This window comes from Myiozetetes cayanensis, unplaced genomic scaffold (assembly GCF_022539395.1).
Source record: "Myiozetetes cayanensis isolate MyiCay16 unplaced genomic scaffold, myiCay2020 scf14, whole genome shotgun sequence".
Lineage (NCBI taxonomy): Eukaryota > Metazoa > Chordata > Aves > Passeriformes > Tyrannidae > Myiozetetes > Myiozetetes cayanensis.
In genome coordinates, this window is record NW_026087048.1 from 18771305 (window position 1) to 18788173 (window position 16869).

General features: G+C 45.9%; 1 protein-coding gene across 1 annotated transcript in view; it reads left to right on the forward strand.

Moving 5' to 3' along the window:
- Positions 1–4847: 4847 nt before the first annotated feature.
- Positions 4848–16869, forward strand: part of MAP2K1 (mitogen-activated protein kinase kinase 1) — a 28314-nt gene continuing 16292 nt past the window's right edge. The window contains exon 1 of the mRNA XM_050309554.1: positions 4848–5173. Coding sequence (XP_050165511.1) covers positions 5094–5173 — 80 coding nt within the window. The 5' untranslated portion in view covers positions 4848–5093. The remainder of the gene's footprint in view (positions 5174–16869) is intronic.

Consider the following 16869-nt stretch of genomic DNA (forward strand, 5'->3'; position numbering starts at 1 on the left):
TGCCCAGCCCAGAGCACTGAGTGCCACTGGCCAGGCCTTCCCTGGACACCTCCAGGGCTGGGCACTCCAAACCTCCCTGGGCAGCCCCTGCCAAGGCCTGACCACCCTTTCCATGAGGAAATTCCTCCTGATGTCCAACCTGACCCTCCCCTGGCACAGTTTGAGGCCGTTCCCTCTCCTCCTGTCCCTGTTCCCTGGGAGCAGAGCCCGGCTCCCCCCTCCTGTCAGGGGGTCACAGAGCCAGAAGGTCCCCCCTGAGCCTCCTTTTCTCCAGGCTGAGCCCCCCCAGCTCCCTCAGCCCCTCCTGCTGCTCCAGCCCCTTCCCTGGACACCTCCAGGACAGGGAGTGATCCCAAGCTCCCCTCCATCCAGATGCCAGCCAGAGCCTGCTGGGAATTTCAAACTGAGCAGTTTGCAGTTGTCCAGGCTGGAATAAATATCTGGAATAAATCTGCTGAGCCCTCAGGGCCTTGGCAGCTGGGCACAGAAAGTGCCATGTAAGGATCTGGGCTGCAGGAACAACAGCAGAGGCTCCAGGCTCCCGACTCCAAGGCAGTTGGAGCTGGAAAATCGTCCTCATATTTTACAGCTCAGTCCATAGAAGGGTATCTGGCTTAAATTACAGCCTCTTCATTCTAACAAAATTATAGAAATTAATGAAAAATAGTAATACATTAAAGGAATTGGGTTTTTCCTCCTCTATAAATTCAAATTTGATATATAACGTTGCAGGTAATTTAATGTATTCCTTCTAGTACGACAAAATCAATTGAAGTTACTTTCTGGTTAAAATTATTTTAACAGTTGATGTTTGAAATGTGTATTTCCAGTTGCAGCAGCATCTTTTACAGTCAAGAATACATTAAATATAGGGAGAACACACTAATGGATTTTTTAGGATTTTTAGGATTGAATCCATTTATCTTAGCTTTTTAGATATGGCCAATTTCTTCAACCGACTGAGGCACTTGAAGTATGAAAATTAACACAAAGATTTAATAATAATGATAATAATAATCATCATAGATCAAACGCTGCTAATTTCCAGTGCAAAGCACTGTAATCGTGTCACATAAAATCACTGAAAATCAGAGGTCTGTAGGATGAGCTCCTTGCATTGAAAATAATAATCACTCTTTATACTGAAAAAATTCTTACAAATAAAAAAAGCAGAAGATCACTCAGAGTCTCTGCAGAGATAGAGTGTTACAAAACTGACCATATTTATGCAGCTTGGATGAATCGATATTTCTGAAGAGTGTTTAATTAGAGACTGGGCTTGGTGATCTAGGAGGTTCTTTGCAGTCCTGTGTTTCTAATTAAATAAAAAGCAAGTGCTGGCAGACATTGATTATTGGTTTTTCCTCAGGAAATGAATAACCAGCCACATGCTGATAAAATAATAAGTCAGGGGGAAAAAAAAACCCAACCAAACAAATAAAAGCCCCAGCACAGGTTGCTTCTGTTCTAGAAAACGCGTCTGGTTTCGAGTTTAGGTGACATGGAAATATTACTGATTGTTTCTGTGTGGATTAATGCAATTCCATTAGAAAAGCTGCAGAAAATTCGCACCTTATTTTCTATTTCAGTCCCATTTCCTGCTTTGTTACACGTAATGTATGGCAGAGCAAATCTGTCAGATGGATAATTGCCCTTTTCTGTGCTTGGAGGGGTTTATTCCTGAGGGAGCAGCATTTGCTCTGCAAAAAAAAAAACCTCTAAATATTCTGTTGGCAAAGCTGCTCATGGAATAAACCCTCAGCACAACCGGTCCCATCGCAGCTGTGTTAGTGGGAGATCACATCTTAAAATTAAGCAAATTCCAGCTCTTTGGCATTTATATTTATTTATATTTATATCTTGCTAATCTAATCTGAATTTTATGCCATACAGTCACTTTAAACACTACTTTAGTAGATCACAAAGCACTGAAATTTTGTTCTGCCCCACAGAGCTCCTGTTTCTTGAGGAAAACGAGGTGCTCAAAGCAGGTTGGGATCTGTCAGTCTGTCTGTCAGCCCCCTTCAAACACTTGTTGATCCTGTTGGCCAATCTCAATCAAATTCCAACCAGGCTTCTTGAATTCCATCCCTTTCTGGACTAATTATTTCCTTAACTTGCTTTGCTAACCACTAACTAGATTAAGAAGTATTAATTCTTACAGATAGAAGATTGTGTACGTTTTGGCAGTAGAATATGCAGCTTTACGTGGCAATCGAGTTTGAAAGGTTGGGTTAATTTAGCTGTAATTAATCTACATAGTAATTGTGTTTTTCTTTTCAGACAAGAAATTAGAAAAACACTGTGTTTCCATAAGGGGAAAAAAGTGGTAATGAAGACAAGTTTCTTTGTTCCACTTCTATTTACAGAGACAAATTACTTCTGTTTTCCCCGAGCAGTGGTGGAATCAATAAATCAGAAACTCTCCCTGCTCAGAAGCCTCTCACAGAAATCACACCCCCACCTATTTTTAATTCATCTTTTCCTCTGTGATTCACCCCCAGAAACACCTGTTTGTAAAGAAAACGCAGTTCCTTCCACGGAGAATATTCCGATTCCCAAAACACCTGTTTTGTTTTGGGCTGGGGAAATGTGTTTAATTTAAATTAAAGTTGCAAATGCCCTGAGGTTAAATGGCTTTGTTTTACAGATGTTCAAACCGACCTACAACAGCACAGAAAGGATTTCTACGGTGGTGTCAACCCATACACAGGTGAATTTATTTCTATATTCAGTCAACCCAAGGTATTTTGGGCTTTGTGCAGTGGGTCAAAGGGATTTTAAAAGAGGTTCCTGAATTCAGTAACCACAGCCGATGTTCTCAGTGCAAGGATAAAACGCTCCAGAGGAGGGAGCTGTCCCTTAATAGCTGGAATTGGACGGAGGGAAAAAGTCTTTGAACGGCAAAGCTGTGAAAATAGTAGTTTAATTTTTTTTTTTGTTTAACTGTAGAAATGTAAGCTGTCAGGAGCTTTATAGCATTTTTGCATCATATGTCCATCATTTCAGTTAATGATTTGTTTCATCATTTCAGTTAATGATTTGTTCATCAGTTAACGACTACTTAATGATTACAAATACAATTTTAATTTTAGAATCGAAACGAGCAGAACTCAGACCGGTTCTTCACAGAAATTATTTCCAGTATAAATTTTGTCGTGGAAGTTACTCCTGCACTTCTTGTTAATTTGTGTCTGGATCAACTCACGGGAGCATCAAACCTGTCCACAGCTGTAAAGAAGTTGCTCATTCAAGTGATTTATTCACATGTCTTGTATATGAAAAAGACTGTGAGGAAATATATAAAAAAATGTGGTTTTTATGGCATGAGTGATGAAGAGCAGGTGACTGTGACCACTTCCCAGATGGAGGCATCCCAGGCATTGATCTTTTCCTGCTCCCAGGCAATAGGAATAAAGGACAGAAACACCACCAGTGACCGTGCTCAGTGCTGGCACTGCCACACACACTGCTTTGTCACTCCTGGACCAGTCCCAGCCATGAAGCACCACCCTAGCACTGAGTCAGTGCTGCTGCTTCACTTCGTGGCTCCTGTGTGTGTGAGAGAGGCTTCATCGACCACTTCAGCAAGTTTATGAGTAACTGCAGGGGTTTCTTTGCTCGTGTCTCACGGTTGGTGGCAGATGGAGCCCTGTGTGGGACACACATGGACAGTGCAATGGGAGGAATGTCCCAGCTGTGTCAGAAACCACAGGGAATCTGCAATCCCTTCCCAGTGCATCACTTCTACAGGACTTCAAACTGAGTTTTCCTCTGAATTCTGCTTGATTCAGACAATGAGAAATTAACCCTATAAAGAACCTCAAACTTTACCGAAGTTTCTCTGCAGATCTCAGCGGCACAGACAGCATTGCAGGGTCAGAAACCCAACACACACAACTCCTTTCATCTCTTCAATCTCACCACACGAGCAGCATCTCAGTGTCACAGTTACACTGCCCAGGTTGGCTTCGTTGATCTGAATATTCCACATCCCACCTGTAAACACAAAGGAGCCTGTTTGGGAAAAAATACGCTGCTTTTCAACTCCTGCTTATTTACAGCATGTTTAAGGCTCTTTATAAGCTACCCTTGTACTTAGGTGGGATATTCGGCTGCCCAAGACATCTGCTCGTTTCTAGCATGAATATCATCATCTGAACATCACAGAGTCCCGGACTGGTTTGAGTCGGGAGGGACTTTGAAGAGCAGCTCATTCCAGCCCTCCTTCCACGGCCAGGGACACCTTCTGCCTATCCCAGGCTGCTCCGAGCCCCGTCCAGCCTGGCCTGGGACGCTCCCAGGGATGCAGGGGCAGCCACAGCTTCTCTGGGCACGCTGTGCCAGGGCCTGCCCGCCCTCACAGGGAGGATTTTATTGCCAGTCTCGCCCTGACCGCGGACAGGGTGGTGAGGGCACACTGAGGGCACACTGAGGGCACACTGAGGGCAGCGCTGAGGGCACACTGAGGGCACACTGAGAGCACACTGAGGGCACACTGAGGGCACACTGAGGGCACACTGAGGGCACACTGAGGGGACACTGAGGGGACACTGAGGGCACACTGAGGGCACACTGAGGGGACACTGAGGGCACACTGAGGGCACACTGAGGGGACACTGAGGGGACACTGAGGGCACACTGAGGGCACACTGAGGGGACACTGAGGGCACACTGAGAGCACACTGAGGCACACTGAGGGCACACTGAGGGCACACTGAGGGCACACTGAGGGCAGGGCTGAGGGCACCGCTCTACCGGGGCTTCGCTCCTCGCCGTGCGCATGCGCCCTCCCCCGCGCGTGCGCGGCGCGGTGGCGGTCAGCGCGCGCCGGCGCGTTCCCGGCCGGGCACATCCCGATCCCATCCCGATCCCATCCCAGTCCCGAGCCCATCCCGATCCCGGTCCCATCCCGGGCAGCGCCGCCGCACCCGCCGAGCGCTCGGAGCGGGCACCGCTCTCCGCCACCCGCACACGCCGCAGCCCGCGGGGGGAGGGCAGCGCCGCCCGGGGCGCCCCGTCCGCGTTCCCCGGCGCAGGAAGGGGCCGGTGCCGCCCCGAGCGGGGCCCCGCCCGCCCCCGCGCCCCGCACGATGCCCAAGAAGAAGCCCGGGCCGATCCAGCTGAACCCCGCTCCCGATGGATCCGCCGTGAACGGCACCAGCTCCGCAGAGTGAGTGTGGCCGGGGGGTGCGGGGCGGGCTGCGGGGCTGCCAGCGGTACCCCAGGAACACCCCGGCTCTCCATCCTCACCCCTGCGCGGCTCCCGCTCGGAGCCGCCGCTGCCGGCTGAGGGGATGGTGCTGTCGGCCATAAACAAACTTCTGTCACATACGCGAGGTGAAAAAAAAAACCAAACCCGGTGGGAAAACAGAGGGAAACTTGACTAACTCTCCTCTCCCAGCCGATAAGGGTGTCTGCTCGATTCTTAGCTTATATAATTACCCAGTGAGTGCCAAATTACACGTTTCCAGCAGCACATTTCATCAGCGCGTGTGTGGGAGAAATTACACTGAAAACCGCAGATTTGTAGAGAAGGTGTTTTTGTTTTGGTTTCCCTCTGTCCTTGGCGTTAAACCAAACAATCGCAAGGTGCAGTAAATCTGTTTTTCGGTGATTAACGTGTGCTGGGAGTGTGTGTGTGTGTTGGGGGGGGGCAAAAGCCTCTGAGCTGTGCTGGGCGCGATACAAACATGACAGTGTAAATGTGGCGAGGTCTGAGCTGATCGTGGGGACGCTTCTGGGAGAGAAAACGCCGAATATTGGGCTGCTACATGTTGCTGATGAACCTGTGTTACGTGTTGCCTGTGGGTGAGCAGGGTGGGCTCAGTCGTGCGGGTAAAGCTCCAGCACCCGAAGTGCTGTGGAAGGTTTTAATTTGGGTGGGGGTTAACACCTTGATTTTCAGACCGAGGTGTTGGGCTGGCTCTGAAACAAAGCTGTGGCTTGGAGGAGCAGATTCCTGCCCCTGTATGGTCAGTTCGGTGTCCTCTGGGATGTGTAAACTGAGCTCCGATGTGCTGAGGTACCACCCTGACGGAGGGATGGGAGGCAGGATTGCAGAGATGTGTGCGAGTCCAGGGCTTTAAAGTGCATTGCAAGTGGCGTTGCTCATTTCCAGGCGGGCTCAGAGCTCCTTAAACCACCCAAACATCTACAAAAAAACCCCTCACCAAAACCAACCCAACCACGACAGAAATGTAACCCCAAAAACGAGCCAACACCCCCCTAAAAAAATAAAAAATTCAACATCTAGCAGCTCCAGCTGTGACATTTCTAGCAAACTCTTTTGGTGATTAACTGGGAGATGAGCTGGTTAAAAACTGTTCTTTGGCTGGAGTTGCTGATTGTACCTCAGCATTATGATCTGAATATTATGCAGCTTTTGTTCTGGATTGACAGGGAGAAAATACTAATATTTTATGTTTGCCTGTGTAGCATTTTCCAGTTGATTTCCTTCAAGGCAGTTGGGGATACGTTGATTTGGTCTTCAGGGATCCCTTTGCATACCAGTTTTGCTCTGCAGACTAAATCTGATAAAGCATCACTTGCTGATTGTGGTACCTGAGGTCAATCCCCTCGCTGGCAACACATTAAATATCCTACCTCTTCCCTCAAGGAGTGCCATTAATTTTAAATTGCATTTCCATGCCTGACACTCATTTACCTGTTGGAAACCTTTGGGGACACACGGGAATGTTGAGGTTTGTGTGCACAGATGAGCTGTCCTGCCTCATTTTCTGCTCAGTGTGTTGATCCGGCTGGAGGGGGTGTGGGTGTCTCCCAGACTTCTTTGGCATATGGAAGGTCTTCCAAGCTTTTGCCAGGCTTAGGGATGTCCTGTATGTAGCTTAGTGAAAGTAAATTCAGCAGCCAGTTGTCCTATAAACAGCCAGGATTAATTAATCCTGGAAATATCCCCTTGTCCTGCTAATTTTAAACCCTGGTTGTGAAAGGGCTCCAACAGCAAAGAGAAACTGCATCAGGATTTGGGAATGTCACTGGAATTAAGGTGAAAACAGTGTTGTTTTTCATTTCCTTCATGTGTGAGGTTGTTTATTTTTCCCCCCTCTCCTGCTCTGTGCTCTCCCCCTGAATTCCACAGTGGAGGTGTTTGTGCACCGACCAGCATTCCGAGTATTCCGTGCATCCCTGCTCTGCCATGTGAACCCTTCCTAAAGCTCTGGGCCTGCCTGCCTGGAATTTTGGCTATGGGAGAGCCTCCTCTGCTTCCCCCACGTACAACCCTGTCCTTCTGCAAACGCTTCCCTGCTCCTTGGGGACCACAAAGAACGGGAAGAGCTCAAATGACGGGGCCGGGGGAAAGGAGAATTCCCGGCGAGGCGATGAAATTCCTGCCTGGGAGCGCGTGAAGGACCCAAACACCCAGGAGGAAGGAAGTTATTCAGGCCCAAAGGCAGCGTTGGCCCAGACCCAAAGGGATGGGGATGTGCCTCAGCCAGGGGCAGTTCCACGCTGGAATTCCGGGGCTGTCACTGGGGGGAAGGTTCTGTAAGTTATTAACGCTGTTAGGAACGAGCCCAGCTGACACTGGGACTTCCTGGCACAAGGGAAGGGGAAAGGGAGGAAATGAAAGCAGGGGCTGGATGATTCAGGATGTCCTGCTTTCCATTTGTGTCCTGCCCTCTGTCTCGTCCTTATTTGGTGACGGGAACTCCTTGACTGGAGTCAGACAAACTTGCAGGGCTGCAAGGGTCTCATGTGCACCATTCTTTCCTCATTTTTATTTCTTTTTCTCTTTTTTTTTTAATTTTTTCCTGGCAAAGTAGTCTAAAGGAGAGTTAGGGCACTTACAATAGTCATTACATATACATGTAATGACTAAATTTAATATATATATCCATATATATACACACACATTTAATATGCAATATATATATAATATATATACATATGTATATAATATATACACAAATGTATGCAATATACAATATAAATGTATGCAATATATAATGCAATATATAATGTGCATTTAGTATATATATACACACACATTTAATGAATACACAACTTAATGAAAATTTCCTGATGTTTTCCACTGACAACACATTCTATTTGCTAAAAGAATAAATGAAGCTATTTAAATTAATATATTAAATATTAATATTAATATTCTGCACAGAACACAGGGGGGAAAAAAAACACCCAGCCAAACCTGAAAGAAAATTGATAGAAGGAACAGTGTTTGGGCTGAACGTGCTGGGGTGGTTTAAGGTCTAAACAACCAAAAAAAAAAACCAAACCCTACCAGGCTACTAAATACCAGATAAGGGAGCCTTAGATAAGATTTTATATCTTAAATCAGATTTTAAATCGAGGTACATAATTTAGGAGTTTGGTTTGGAGGTGGTTTTTTTTTTTTGCTTGTTGTTGCTGTTTATTCTGGGTTAAATTGCATTTAAAGAAGCCCCTGAATGGCTGGTGGGACCTCTGAGTGCAGCTGCCTGGGTTTGATGGGCAAAGAAGGGTTTGGGGATTGTGCAGAAGTGATTTGAACTTCAATTTACATCATCATTTGCAAAAAAAAAGCCATTTCTTTCTAACAGGGCATCCTGCAATTCTCATCTTTCTCAAGAGAACTCCCATCTGGGCTCTGGGGGAGTAGGAGGGTCATGTCCCATCAGCTGTGGGGTTTTTGGTTTGGGATTTTATGCTCTTTAAGGTCCCTTTGTGGTGTCTTTCCCAGTGGATTTTGTTCCCAGAGGGTTTGTCCTCCACAGAGTGATTTTTCTTTTTGGTCAATTTTCTTGGCTGTGAGTTCAGGTGAAACGAAGGGGAAGATTTTCCCAGCTGGGAATTTTAGTGGTTTCTGGGTCACTCCTGCCTTGCTTCAGGGGGGGATTTTTGCTTTGCTGTTATTTTTTTTTTTTTTCCTCATGGAATTCCTTGGATTTCAGGGGAGCTTTGTGCCTGTGTGGAGTGTTCTGGAGGATTAGACCCTGGAATTTTATGACTGGTCTGCCTGGATTGCAGTTGCATTCAACATGTACCCAGAATTACTGCAAGCTTGTAAATATTAAAAAAAAAAAAAATTAGAAACTTCTCTTTTTTTACCCCCTACTAATGAAGGATTAACAAAGCCTCCAAATACACGTGGCATGAGAGATATTTTAGATTAAAATATTCTCCTGCCCAGCTTTCTCTTTTAATGTGCACGAGCCTTCACTGAATTAGAACCAGCAGTTTAATGTTACTTAAGCAAACTAATAGAACATGTGAGCTGCTCTAATAAAATAATGAAAAGTGAGAGCCTGCAGCACTTCACTGGCTTCTTATTTTATTTCTGGATGCATGTGCTGAGAAAAAAACGAGAGTACACCACTAGTAGAGGAATTAATGCCAATGGCACATTGACCTGTGCTGCTTTAGGCAGGTTTTAGTTGACAATTATGGATGTAGGAAAGATTTTAAGGCATTTAATAGTGTCCTGTTATCTCCTGATAGTCACATTTAAGCGTAGTGACGGTAATGGAGGAATATTTTAGTGATTATGATGTGTGTTTTTCTTTTTTAAATCGGTTTAGGAGAGTTAAATAGTGGTGGTGGGGGGGTAAAAATAAATGTGGGCGAGGGAAGTGCAGCTGTAATTGTGGATCCAGCTGCTTTTCTTGCCCCTTGTGCTGATCCTGCAGATAGTCAGAGGTGTGATTTCACAACGGAGGTTGTGCAAGATCCTGCTCCTTCTGCAGAGTCCTGTCCCCTCCTCGCTGGAGCTGCTGTCCCTGAGTCAGAGGGGGATGCTCCTGCCTGGGGACTCACCCTCCACACAACCCCACGGGGGGTTTCTGGGGGTCTGTCCTCTCGTGGTGGGTTTACCCAGGGAAATGATCCTGCTGGGAACGGGCTGGATTTGTAGTTGATTTTGACTTGGGAAGGGCTGGAATGGCTCAGGGCAGGGACAAGGCAGAGCCACCTCCTTTGGCAGGAGCCCAGGCCTTTGCAGGATGAAGCGAGTGCACGTTGCCAGCCTGAGAGGCACTGCTGAGAAATGTGGAAATTCAGTCATTGCAGCCCTTTCTGAGCAGCACATCTTTTAATTGAACACTCTCAGCTCTTTGTCTCCAGAGGAACGAGTGACCTGGGAGACCTTCCAGTCTCATCTGTAGCCAAAAAAGAGGCTTTACCTTGTCCCTTTCAACCCCAGCATTTGGTTGAATTATTTGTGGGTATAACAACAGTGCTGCTCACCTGGGAGAGGGGGCTTTGCTTTAGCCCTGGTTTAAAAAAACAAGCGTGGAAATCGTGGGGAATTTACATGAGACGGGAAATCCATCAACCAGTTATGAGAGTGGGTTTGGACTAAATATTTCAGTGTATACAGGAGGAACATCCTGCAGTTACCTGAGGAAGGAATTTTCTATTCTGTATTACAAACCTGTAGGTAGTTTGTTCCCTTTCAATTATTAAGTTCTAAATTTTCCAGTAAAAAAGCTCTTCCTCCTTTTTTTCCCCGCGTTCCCCCTTTTGCAGCTGCATTTGTTCTCCTCCCGTTGCCCTGGGGTTGGCTGGACTTTATGCTGTGGAAATTCCACTGCCAAAACAAAAAAAATGCCTCTTGGAGGAAGCAGTTTTTTGCTGGCAACACCGTTTTCCAGGTGTCTGGATATTTGGGGATCGGGTTCTTTCTTCCAAAGACTTTTGAATTTCCTTTTTTTGGGGGGTGTTTTTTTTTTCTTTTGAGGAAGCAATGGATTTTCTTTCTCCCTGTCACTAGAAATTAGTAATCAGATGATTCCTGCTTTGATATGTGTTCAATATTACTCAGACAAAAATCTTGATTACGCTTTGGAACAAATGCTCGAGGCTTCCTGCCAGTCGGTGCCCACGGGAACTGAACAACTGGGAAAGGCTCATTCAGTGCTCAGCACCTCTTGGCAAACATCTGCTGAGGAGCCCTTGGCATCTTGAGTCTTGTGTGAGCACAAGGAGAGTGGATTCCAGCAGAATCCCTCCCTCCTGGCAGCGGGGACCTGGATTCAGGAATCCTTCAGCAGGAAGCATCGAGTGGTGTCCGTGACTGGGCAAGGGATGTGAAAGCACTAAGGGTGGGAAAGCATCCCTGAGACCTGGGATGGAGATATTCCAGCAGTGTGGGATTCTTTGGATGAACCAGTATCATCTTCTTAAAAAAAATAAAAAATAAAAAAAATCTCCTTATGGCTTTTGGAAACAAACCCTTGAAACTTGCTGGCAACTCTTGTCTCCTCCTCGCAGTGTTTTGGGCAGCTCAGCATTGTTCTGTGCTTTTCCAGAACTTTTCCTTCAGTGTGGTGGGAAGATGAGTCAGCAGGTTTGCAGAATACGTTATTTTGGGAGAAAATGTTCTGTCTGGATATAGATGTGTGTGTGCCTTTCCATGGGAATATTTCTGTGTGTATTGGGATGGCATTGAGTGAAAGGCATCCATTTCTTCCACTCAAAGGCTGTGCTGAGGAGTGTTCTGGGTTATGCAATCCATCCTTTTAGAACTTGGGCAAGGATCTAAAGCATCCACCCCTGGCTTTCTCAGAATCCCACTTATGGGGGGGTGTTTTTTGGTGTTTTCTTTTGCCCATGCTGGCAGTTTCCTTTCCCAGTCCCTGCTCTGGGAATTGTGGCTCTGCAGGGAGTTTGTGCTGCTCCCAGCTCAGCCCGTGCACAGGGGAGGCTCAGTTCTAATCCTGGCCTTGAAAACTGACCCTGTAACTTCATCCCTTTTATTATTGTAGTGTCTCTCAAAGGCTGTGTAACTACCACAGGAGAGGTACTGTTACCATTGCCATTGAGTGTATTTATCCTTTGGTTCTGTCATTGCATTTAACTCCCAATTCAGAGACATAAAATGATAGAAGTGCAGGGATTGGGTAAACACCTTGTGCCAGCTGATGATCAGGATTTGTAATTCTGTGCTTTGAATTCCTGACAAGTTCATTTTTCAGTCCATAAGGAAGTGCTGATTGCCCTGTGGTTCCTTTATCCCAATGATTTCCAGTGCTGGCTGGGAAGCAATCAGTGGTGGGTGCACAGATATATATGAAAGAGAGATGGAAAACTTGCATTTCAGGGTCTGGAGATGTGGCTCTCGAATTTCTTAACTTGAGATGACCAAGTTGATTCGTGGCAAACTTTGAATGCAATTCTCCAGCAAGTCCTGAGGAAACCTTTTAACCTTTGGGGAAAATCCCAACCTTCCTTGGTTTCATTGTAATCACAGAGCTCGGGGTGCCTGAGCCTTGCTGGCAGCTCCTGCTGCCACCCAGGATAAAGGGCTGCAATTCCAAGGGGTGGCTGGGAACAGCTGTAAATAAAATCTGGTGGGAAGAGGCAGCCAGGGCGTGAATGTGATGTTTGGGCCACTCTGGGCCACTGCTGGCATTGGTGACTTTACTCTCTGGTGAGCTCTGTCTTCAATTCACGTGTGTTATTTGGCTTAGCTAAGGAAAAACAGCCCAAAAGATTTCATGGGATTGTGGTTAGGCCAGAGGAAAAGAGAGGGAGGCTTAAAGCAAAGATCCTTCCCCATCAGCTCAGCCTAGAAGGAGTTTTTGAAGTTCATGTCATGTTGGTTGGAGACCCAACGGGAGATTTGAAGTCACGACACGTATTTTGTTCTTTAAAATACGTGCCTTCAGCTTTAGAAAAATGAGGCTGGTGGAAGGGGTCCCTGCCCATGGCAGGGGATGGATCAAGATGGGCTTTAAGATCCCTTCCCACTCAAACCACTCTGAGAATCTGTGATGTTCAGATGTTAAAATCCATGCTGGAAATGAGCAGGTGCCTTGGGCAGTCATATAACCCACCTAAGAGCAAGGGTCACTTAGAAAGAACCTCAGACATGTTGCAGGGATTGTAAATAAACAGGAGTTGTCTGTTTTTCCAGAACAGACTCCTTTGCATTTACAGGGAATTCGGATCTTTTGGAGATGTTGTTTTAACTGCCAGTTTTGTGAGGCTGCCCCGGAGTCAGCCCACACACTCACCTGTGCACTGAGCCAGGAGACTCCTGGAATTCTGTTCACCTCCCATGTGACTCTGTGAACTGTTCCTGGTTCAAGCAAAAGTTTCCTAGGAATTTGTCTTGTTGGCCAGGTTTGGCACAGTCACGTAACATAGTAGTGTGTGTTCTCCAAACCACACCGTGTCTTCATGTTCCTAATGCTTCATTTCAGCTCCCTGATTGAGCTTGTTCATGGAAATTATGTAGTGAAGTGCCTGCTTTCTTCTCTAAATTGACAGCTGTGTGGGCTTGGGGAAAGCATTACTGTCACTGTTCTGGAAAACAACCCCCAAGCCTGTATCCTCATGCGACAGGAGAGCTGAAAGTGAAAGTACTTCTTGATGCTTTCACTCACCGCTAATTGTTCAGCTTGCAAAACTGATAGTAATGGCTTTGAACAGATATTTGACAAATTGCTGGTAAAAACTGTCAGACTTTCTTCCTCCCCCCAGCACCACATTTTTCTTCTCTCTCTGAACTGAGACTTCAGAGTGGAGTTACAGCTTTGCTGTAGCCTTTAGGGTTGAGTTTGGGATTCTTTTTCCTAAGCATCCACTTCTGGCCACTGTCAGAAGGTGAGGGACTGGGGACAGGTGACACAATTTAAAGGTTCCATACAGGTGAGGTGGCACTGAGTCTGCAACGCTCCCAAGATCCCACACTGATTCTCCTTGGGAAACCTTTCTCATCTCCACCAGCCAACGGGATGTGTGTTCCCTGGGATTTCAGATGGACTGGGATGGAGGTGAGGGGTCCCTGCACACACCAGGGGTGGTTTTGGGAAGGGATTGCACTGTTTGTGTAACAAAGGGGGAGAACAGCCCTGCCCTCCCCGTGCCTTCCTCCCTGGGATCCCACTGAGCAAGCTGGACCCCATCCCCAGTGCAGCGTGTCCAGAGTGTGCTTGGCTTGCAGATGGGAGCAGTAAATGAAATGATAACCTCCTGCTGGCACGGGGGAGCCCCCAGCTGACTGGATGATCTCCTGCTTTGATGGATCCCTGGCAAAGGCTCGGGGAAAAACACAACTCCAGGACTGCAGCAGGTAGTGGGGATGAATTTTAATGGCAATCTTTGTCTCTGAAGAAAAGTTTTGTAGAATATTAAGGGACTCCTGGTGCTCCTTCTGGAGGCACACAGGAGTGTGCTGCTGCTTTGAGCTGCCAGAGCTTCCTCAACGTTCTCGTGGTGTCCTGGTGGTGAACTGACCCAAGTGTTCCCTCCTCTGTGTTTTGTATGGGCTTTAATTCAATTTGGGAAGCTCAGTGTGCAATGATTTCTTTATCCACCTGTTTCTCAGTGCTTTACACTGCGAGTTGTGATGTTTTTGTGTGGGGAGGGTCCAAAGAACAGCCCTGGGTACCTGGCAGAGGAGGGTTCTTAGAGCAGCTTGAGTTAAAAACTGAAACCTGTGAATTCCTGCCCCCTGGAAATACTCAGAGATTATTGCCACCACCAATTTTGATGACAGAAGTACTCTTTTTACTTACCTGTTTGCATTTTAAGTTGATTAATATTTAGTGCTTCAAGCAAAGGATCAGAATGGGAAAAAACTCAATTCTTTCCTCGTATCTGTCATTCAGGTGTCATAAAACTAATTCTAGTTACATCCTTCTCCTAAAAACCAACTGGAGATGCTATAGTTACATTCTGAATAACGATTCTGACAATGCATTTATTGGGTTAATACCTTTCACAGGAAGCCTTCAGATTCATTTGCTTTGCAGTGAAAGAATTGGTGCTGAAAATCTCAGGTGAGATCTGAGAACTTCTTTGCTCATCCCCACGAGGTAACGAAGGCTTTACCTCGAGAGCTGAGAACATTCTGGGGATTTTTGCAGGTGGCCAAACTCTATAGACTGAGAAACCTGCCGTGCTGAAATTCATGGAATCAATATTTTCTCATCTAGGAGAGCCTGTGGAATTTCTCGGCTCGGTGTTTGAGCAGGGACACCCCAACAATAATTTACACTTTCGAGCTACGAAATGCTTATTTTGAGTGAACGCCGAGGTTGAAACGGGCAATTTATTAATAAAAAAAGCTTTGTCCAGACAAACATGAGACTAAAGAGGTGTTATAAATGCCACCCTAGCACATTTTTTGTCAGTGAAGCAGCAGCATGAGGAGTGTTTTGTTCCATCCCAGCAGCACTGGCTGCTCCGAGTCATGTGCTCGAGCATCCCTGTGTTGTCTCCAGGGCCAGAAACCCCCTTGTGCCTGAGAGAAAAAACTGAATAGTTGTTTTCTTCAAAGCACAGCAGGGAAAGCCTCGTTTCATCCTGGTTCTGTGTCTCTGGATTTTTCCTTTTCCAAATGGACAGCCCTGCCTTCCTCAGTAATCCCTAAAATGGCAGCAAGTTCCTTCTCAAAAGGTGTAAATAAAGATAAAGGTGTGAGTTCTGTCTCTCCCAGCAGAGATCTGAGGTAAAATATGGAGTTTGTGTCCAGCATTCTGGAATTTATTGTAGGAAAGCCAGGGGTGCTTTGCTTCAATTTTTATCCCCTGATCACAGTGTGGGGAGAGCTGGTTGAGCTCTGTCCTGGGAAAGACACACTTGGACTTCAGGCTGGGATTTGTTGCTTCACTGGGAGCATTTGAGGGGCAAAAATAATCCAGCGATTCATCTTTCAGGTTTGATTTTTTTTTAATTTTTGTTTGTTTCAAAGATTTGTCTCTCTCTTGATGCTTGATCTGTAAAGCAGAGTCTGTAAGTTGGACTGACTGGGTTGTTCTTGTGAGCCCTGCTCATCTACACTTGGGAATTTCCCATCATGGGTTTCTGGGATAATTCTTGTATGAATATACAGGTGTAAAAACTGATATTATTCTGTCTTTCAGTGAAATTTGGGGTTTATTTATCATTGTTCATGGAGAACCAACCTGACCAGCACCTCACTGGGTGTCCCTTTGTCCAACAGGGTTTGAAGTTAATGTTGTATAAAGTTAGAAATAGAAATAGTTGCCTTTATTATTGGTGAAATTTGGTTTAATTTTTTAATGGAAAGCAGTTTAGGCTCCGAAAGAGTAGGTTCTTTCCCTCAAGTTTTTCATCCTAGCAACACTGTATTTCCTGGGAATGCTGCATTAAATTTGGTGAAGCAAAACTGGTATTTACTGTTAAACATTTACTCTTGCAGCAAGTGATTGTTGCAGTTGGAAGCAGGAAGTTTGAAGCTGTCATATTGGACTGAGGCGTTTCCATAGGAACTGAAGTTATTGAAATCTTGTGTCTGTAGTCCCAAATTTAACTACTGCTAAAAAGTTTTGTACTTCTGTTCTGTATGGCTTAATGAAGGTAAAACTGAGTTTCCAGCAGATGTGCCCTTAAACAGAAGGAAAAATAAGCTTAAAAGCTTTGGGCAAAAGACTTTCCATGTTTCCAGTCACTCTGCCTTTACTGGGTTTGTGTTTGGCTGTGCTTGATTCGATGACTTTTTACTAAACGAGAAGCTCCTGAATGAATGGTTAGTTCTGTAGTCACGTGAAAATCAGTAGCTAAAACATTGACCAAAACTCTGTAGGAAATCACAACACAACCTTGAGAGCCCAGGACTAAAAATAGCCTGGAGTGCTGTGCTGGGATTGGGGAGCTGAGCTCAGAAATGCAGAGTCATTAAGGCAGTTCTGGAGGGAGTGAAACTCCACGTGGATTTGGGCAGAACCTCAAGGGGAAAATGGGTATCACGAGTTTATCACTGCTTTACCTGGAATAAAATACTGTTTACTTCAATCAGAGCTGCAACAACACAGAGTTACAGGTCCTAAATGACATATTTAGGTGTAAAAATGTGGTGGATTTAATATCTGACCTCAGTGCTCCGTTGCTCTGCTGGGTAAGCTCAGCTCAGTAACCCTGCTGTCCTTTGTCCCC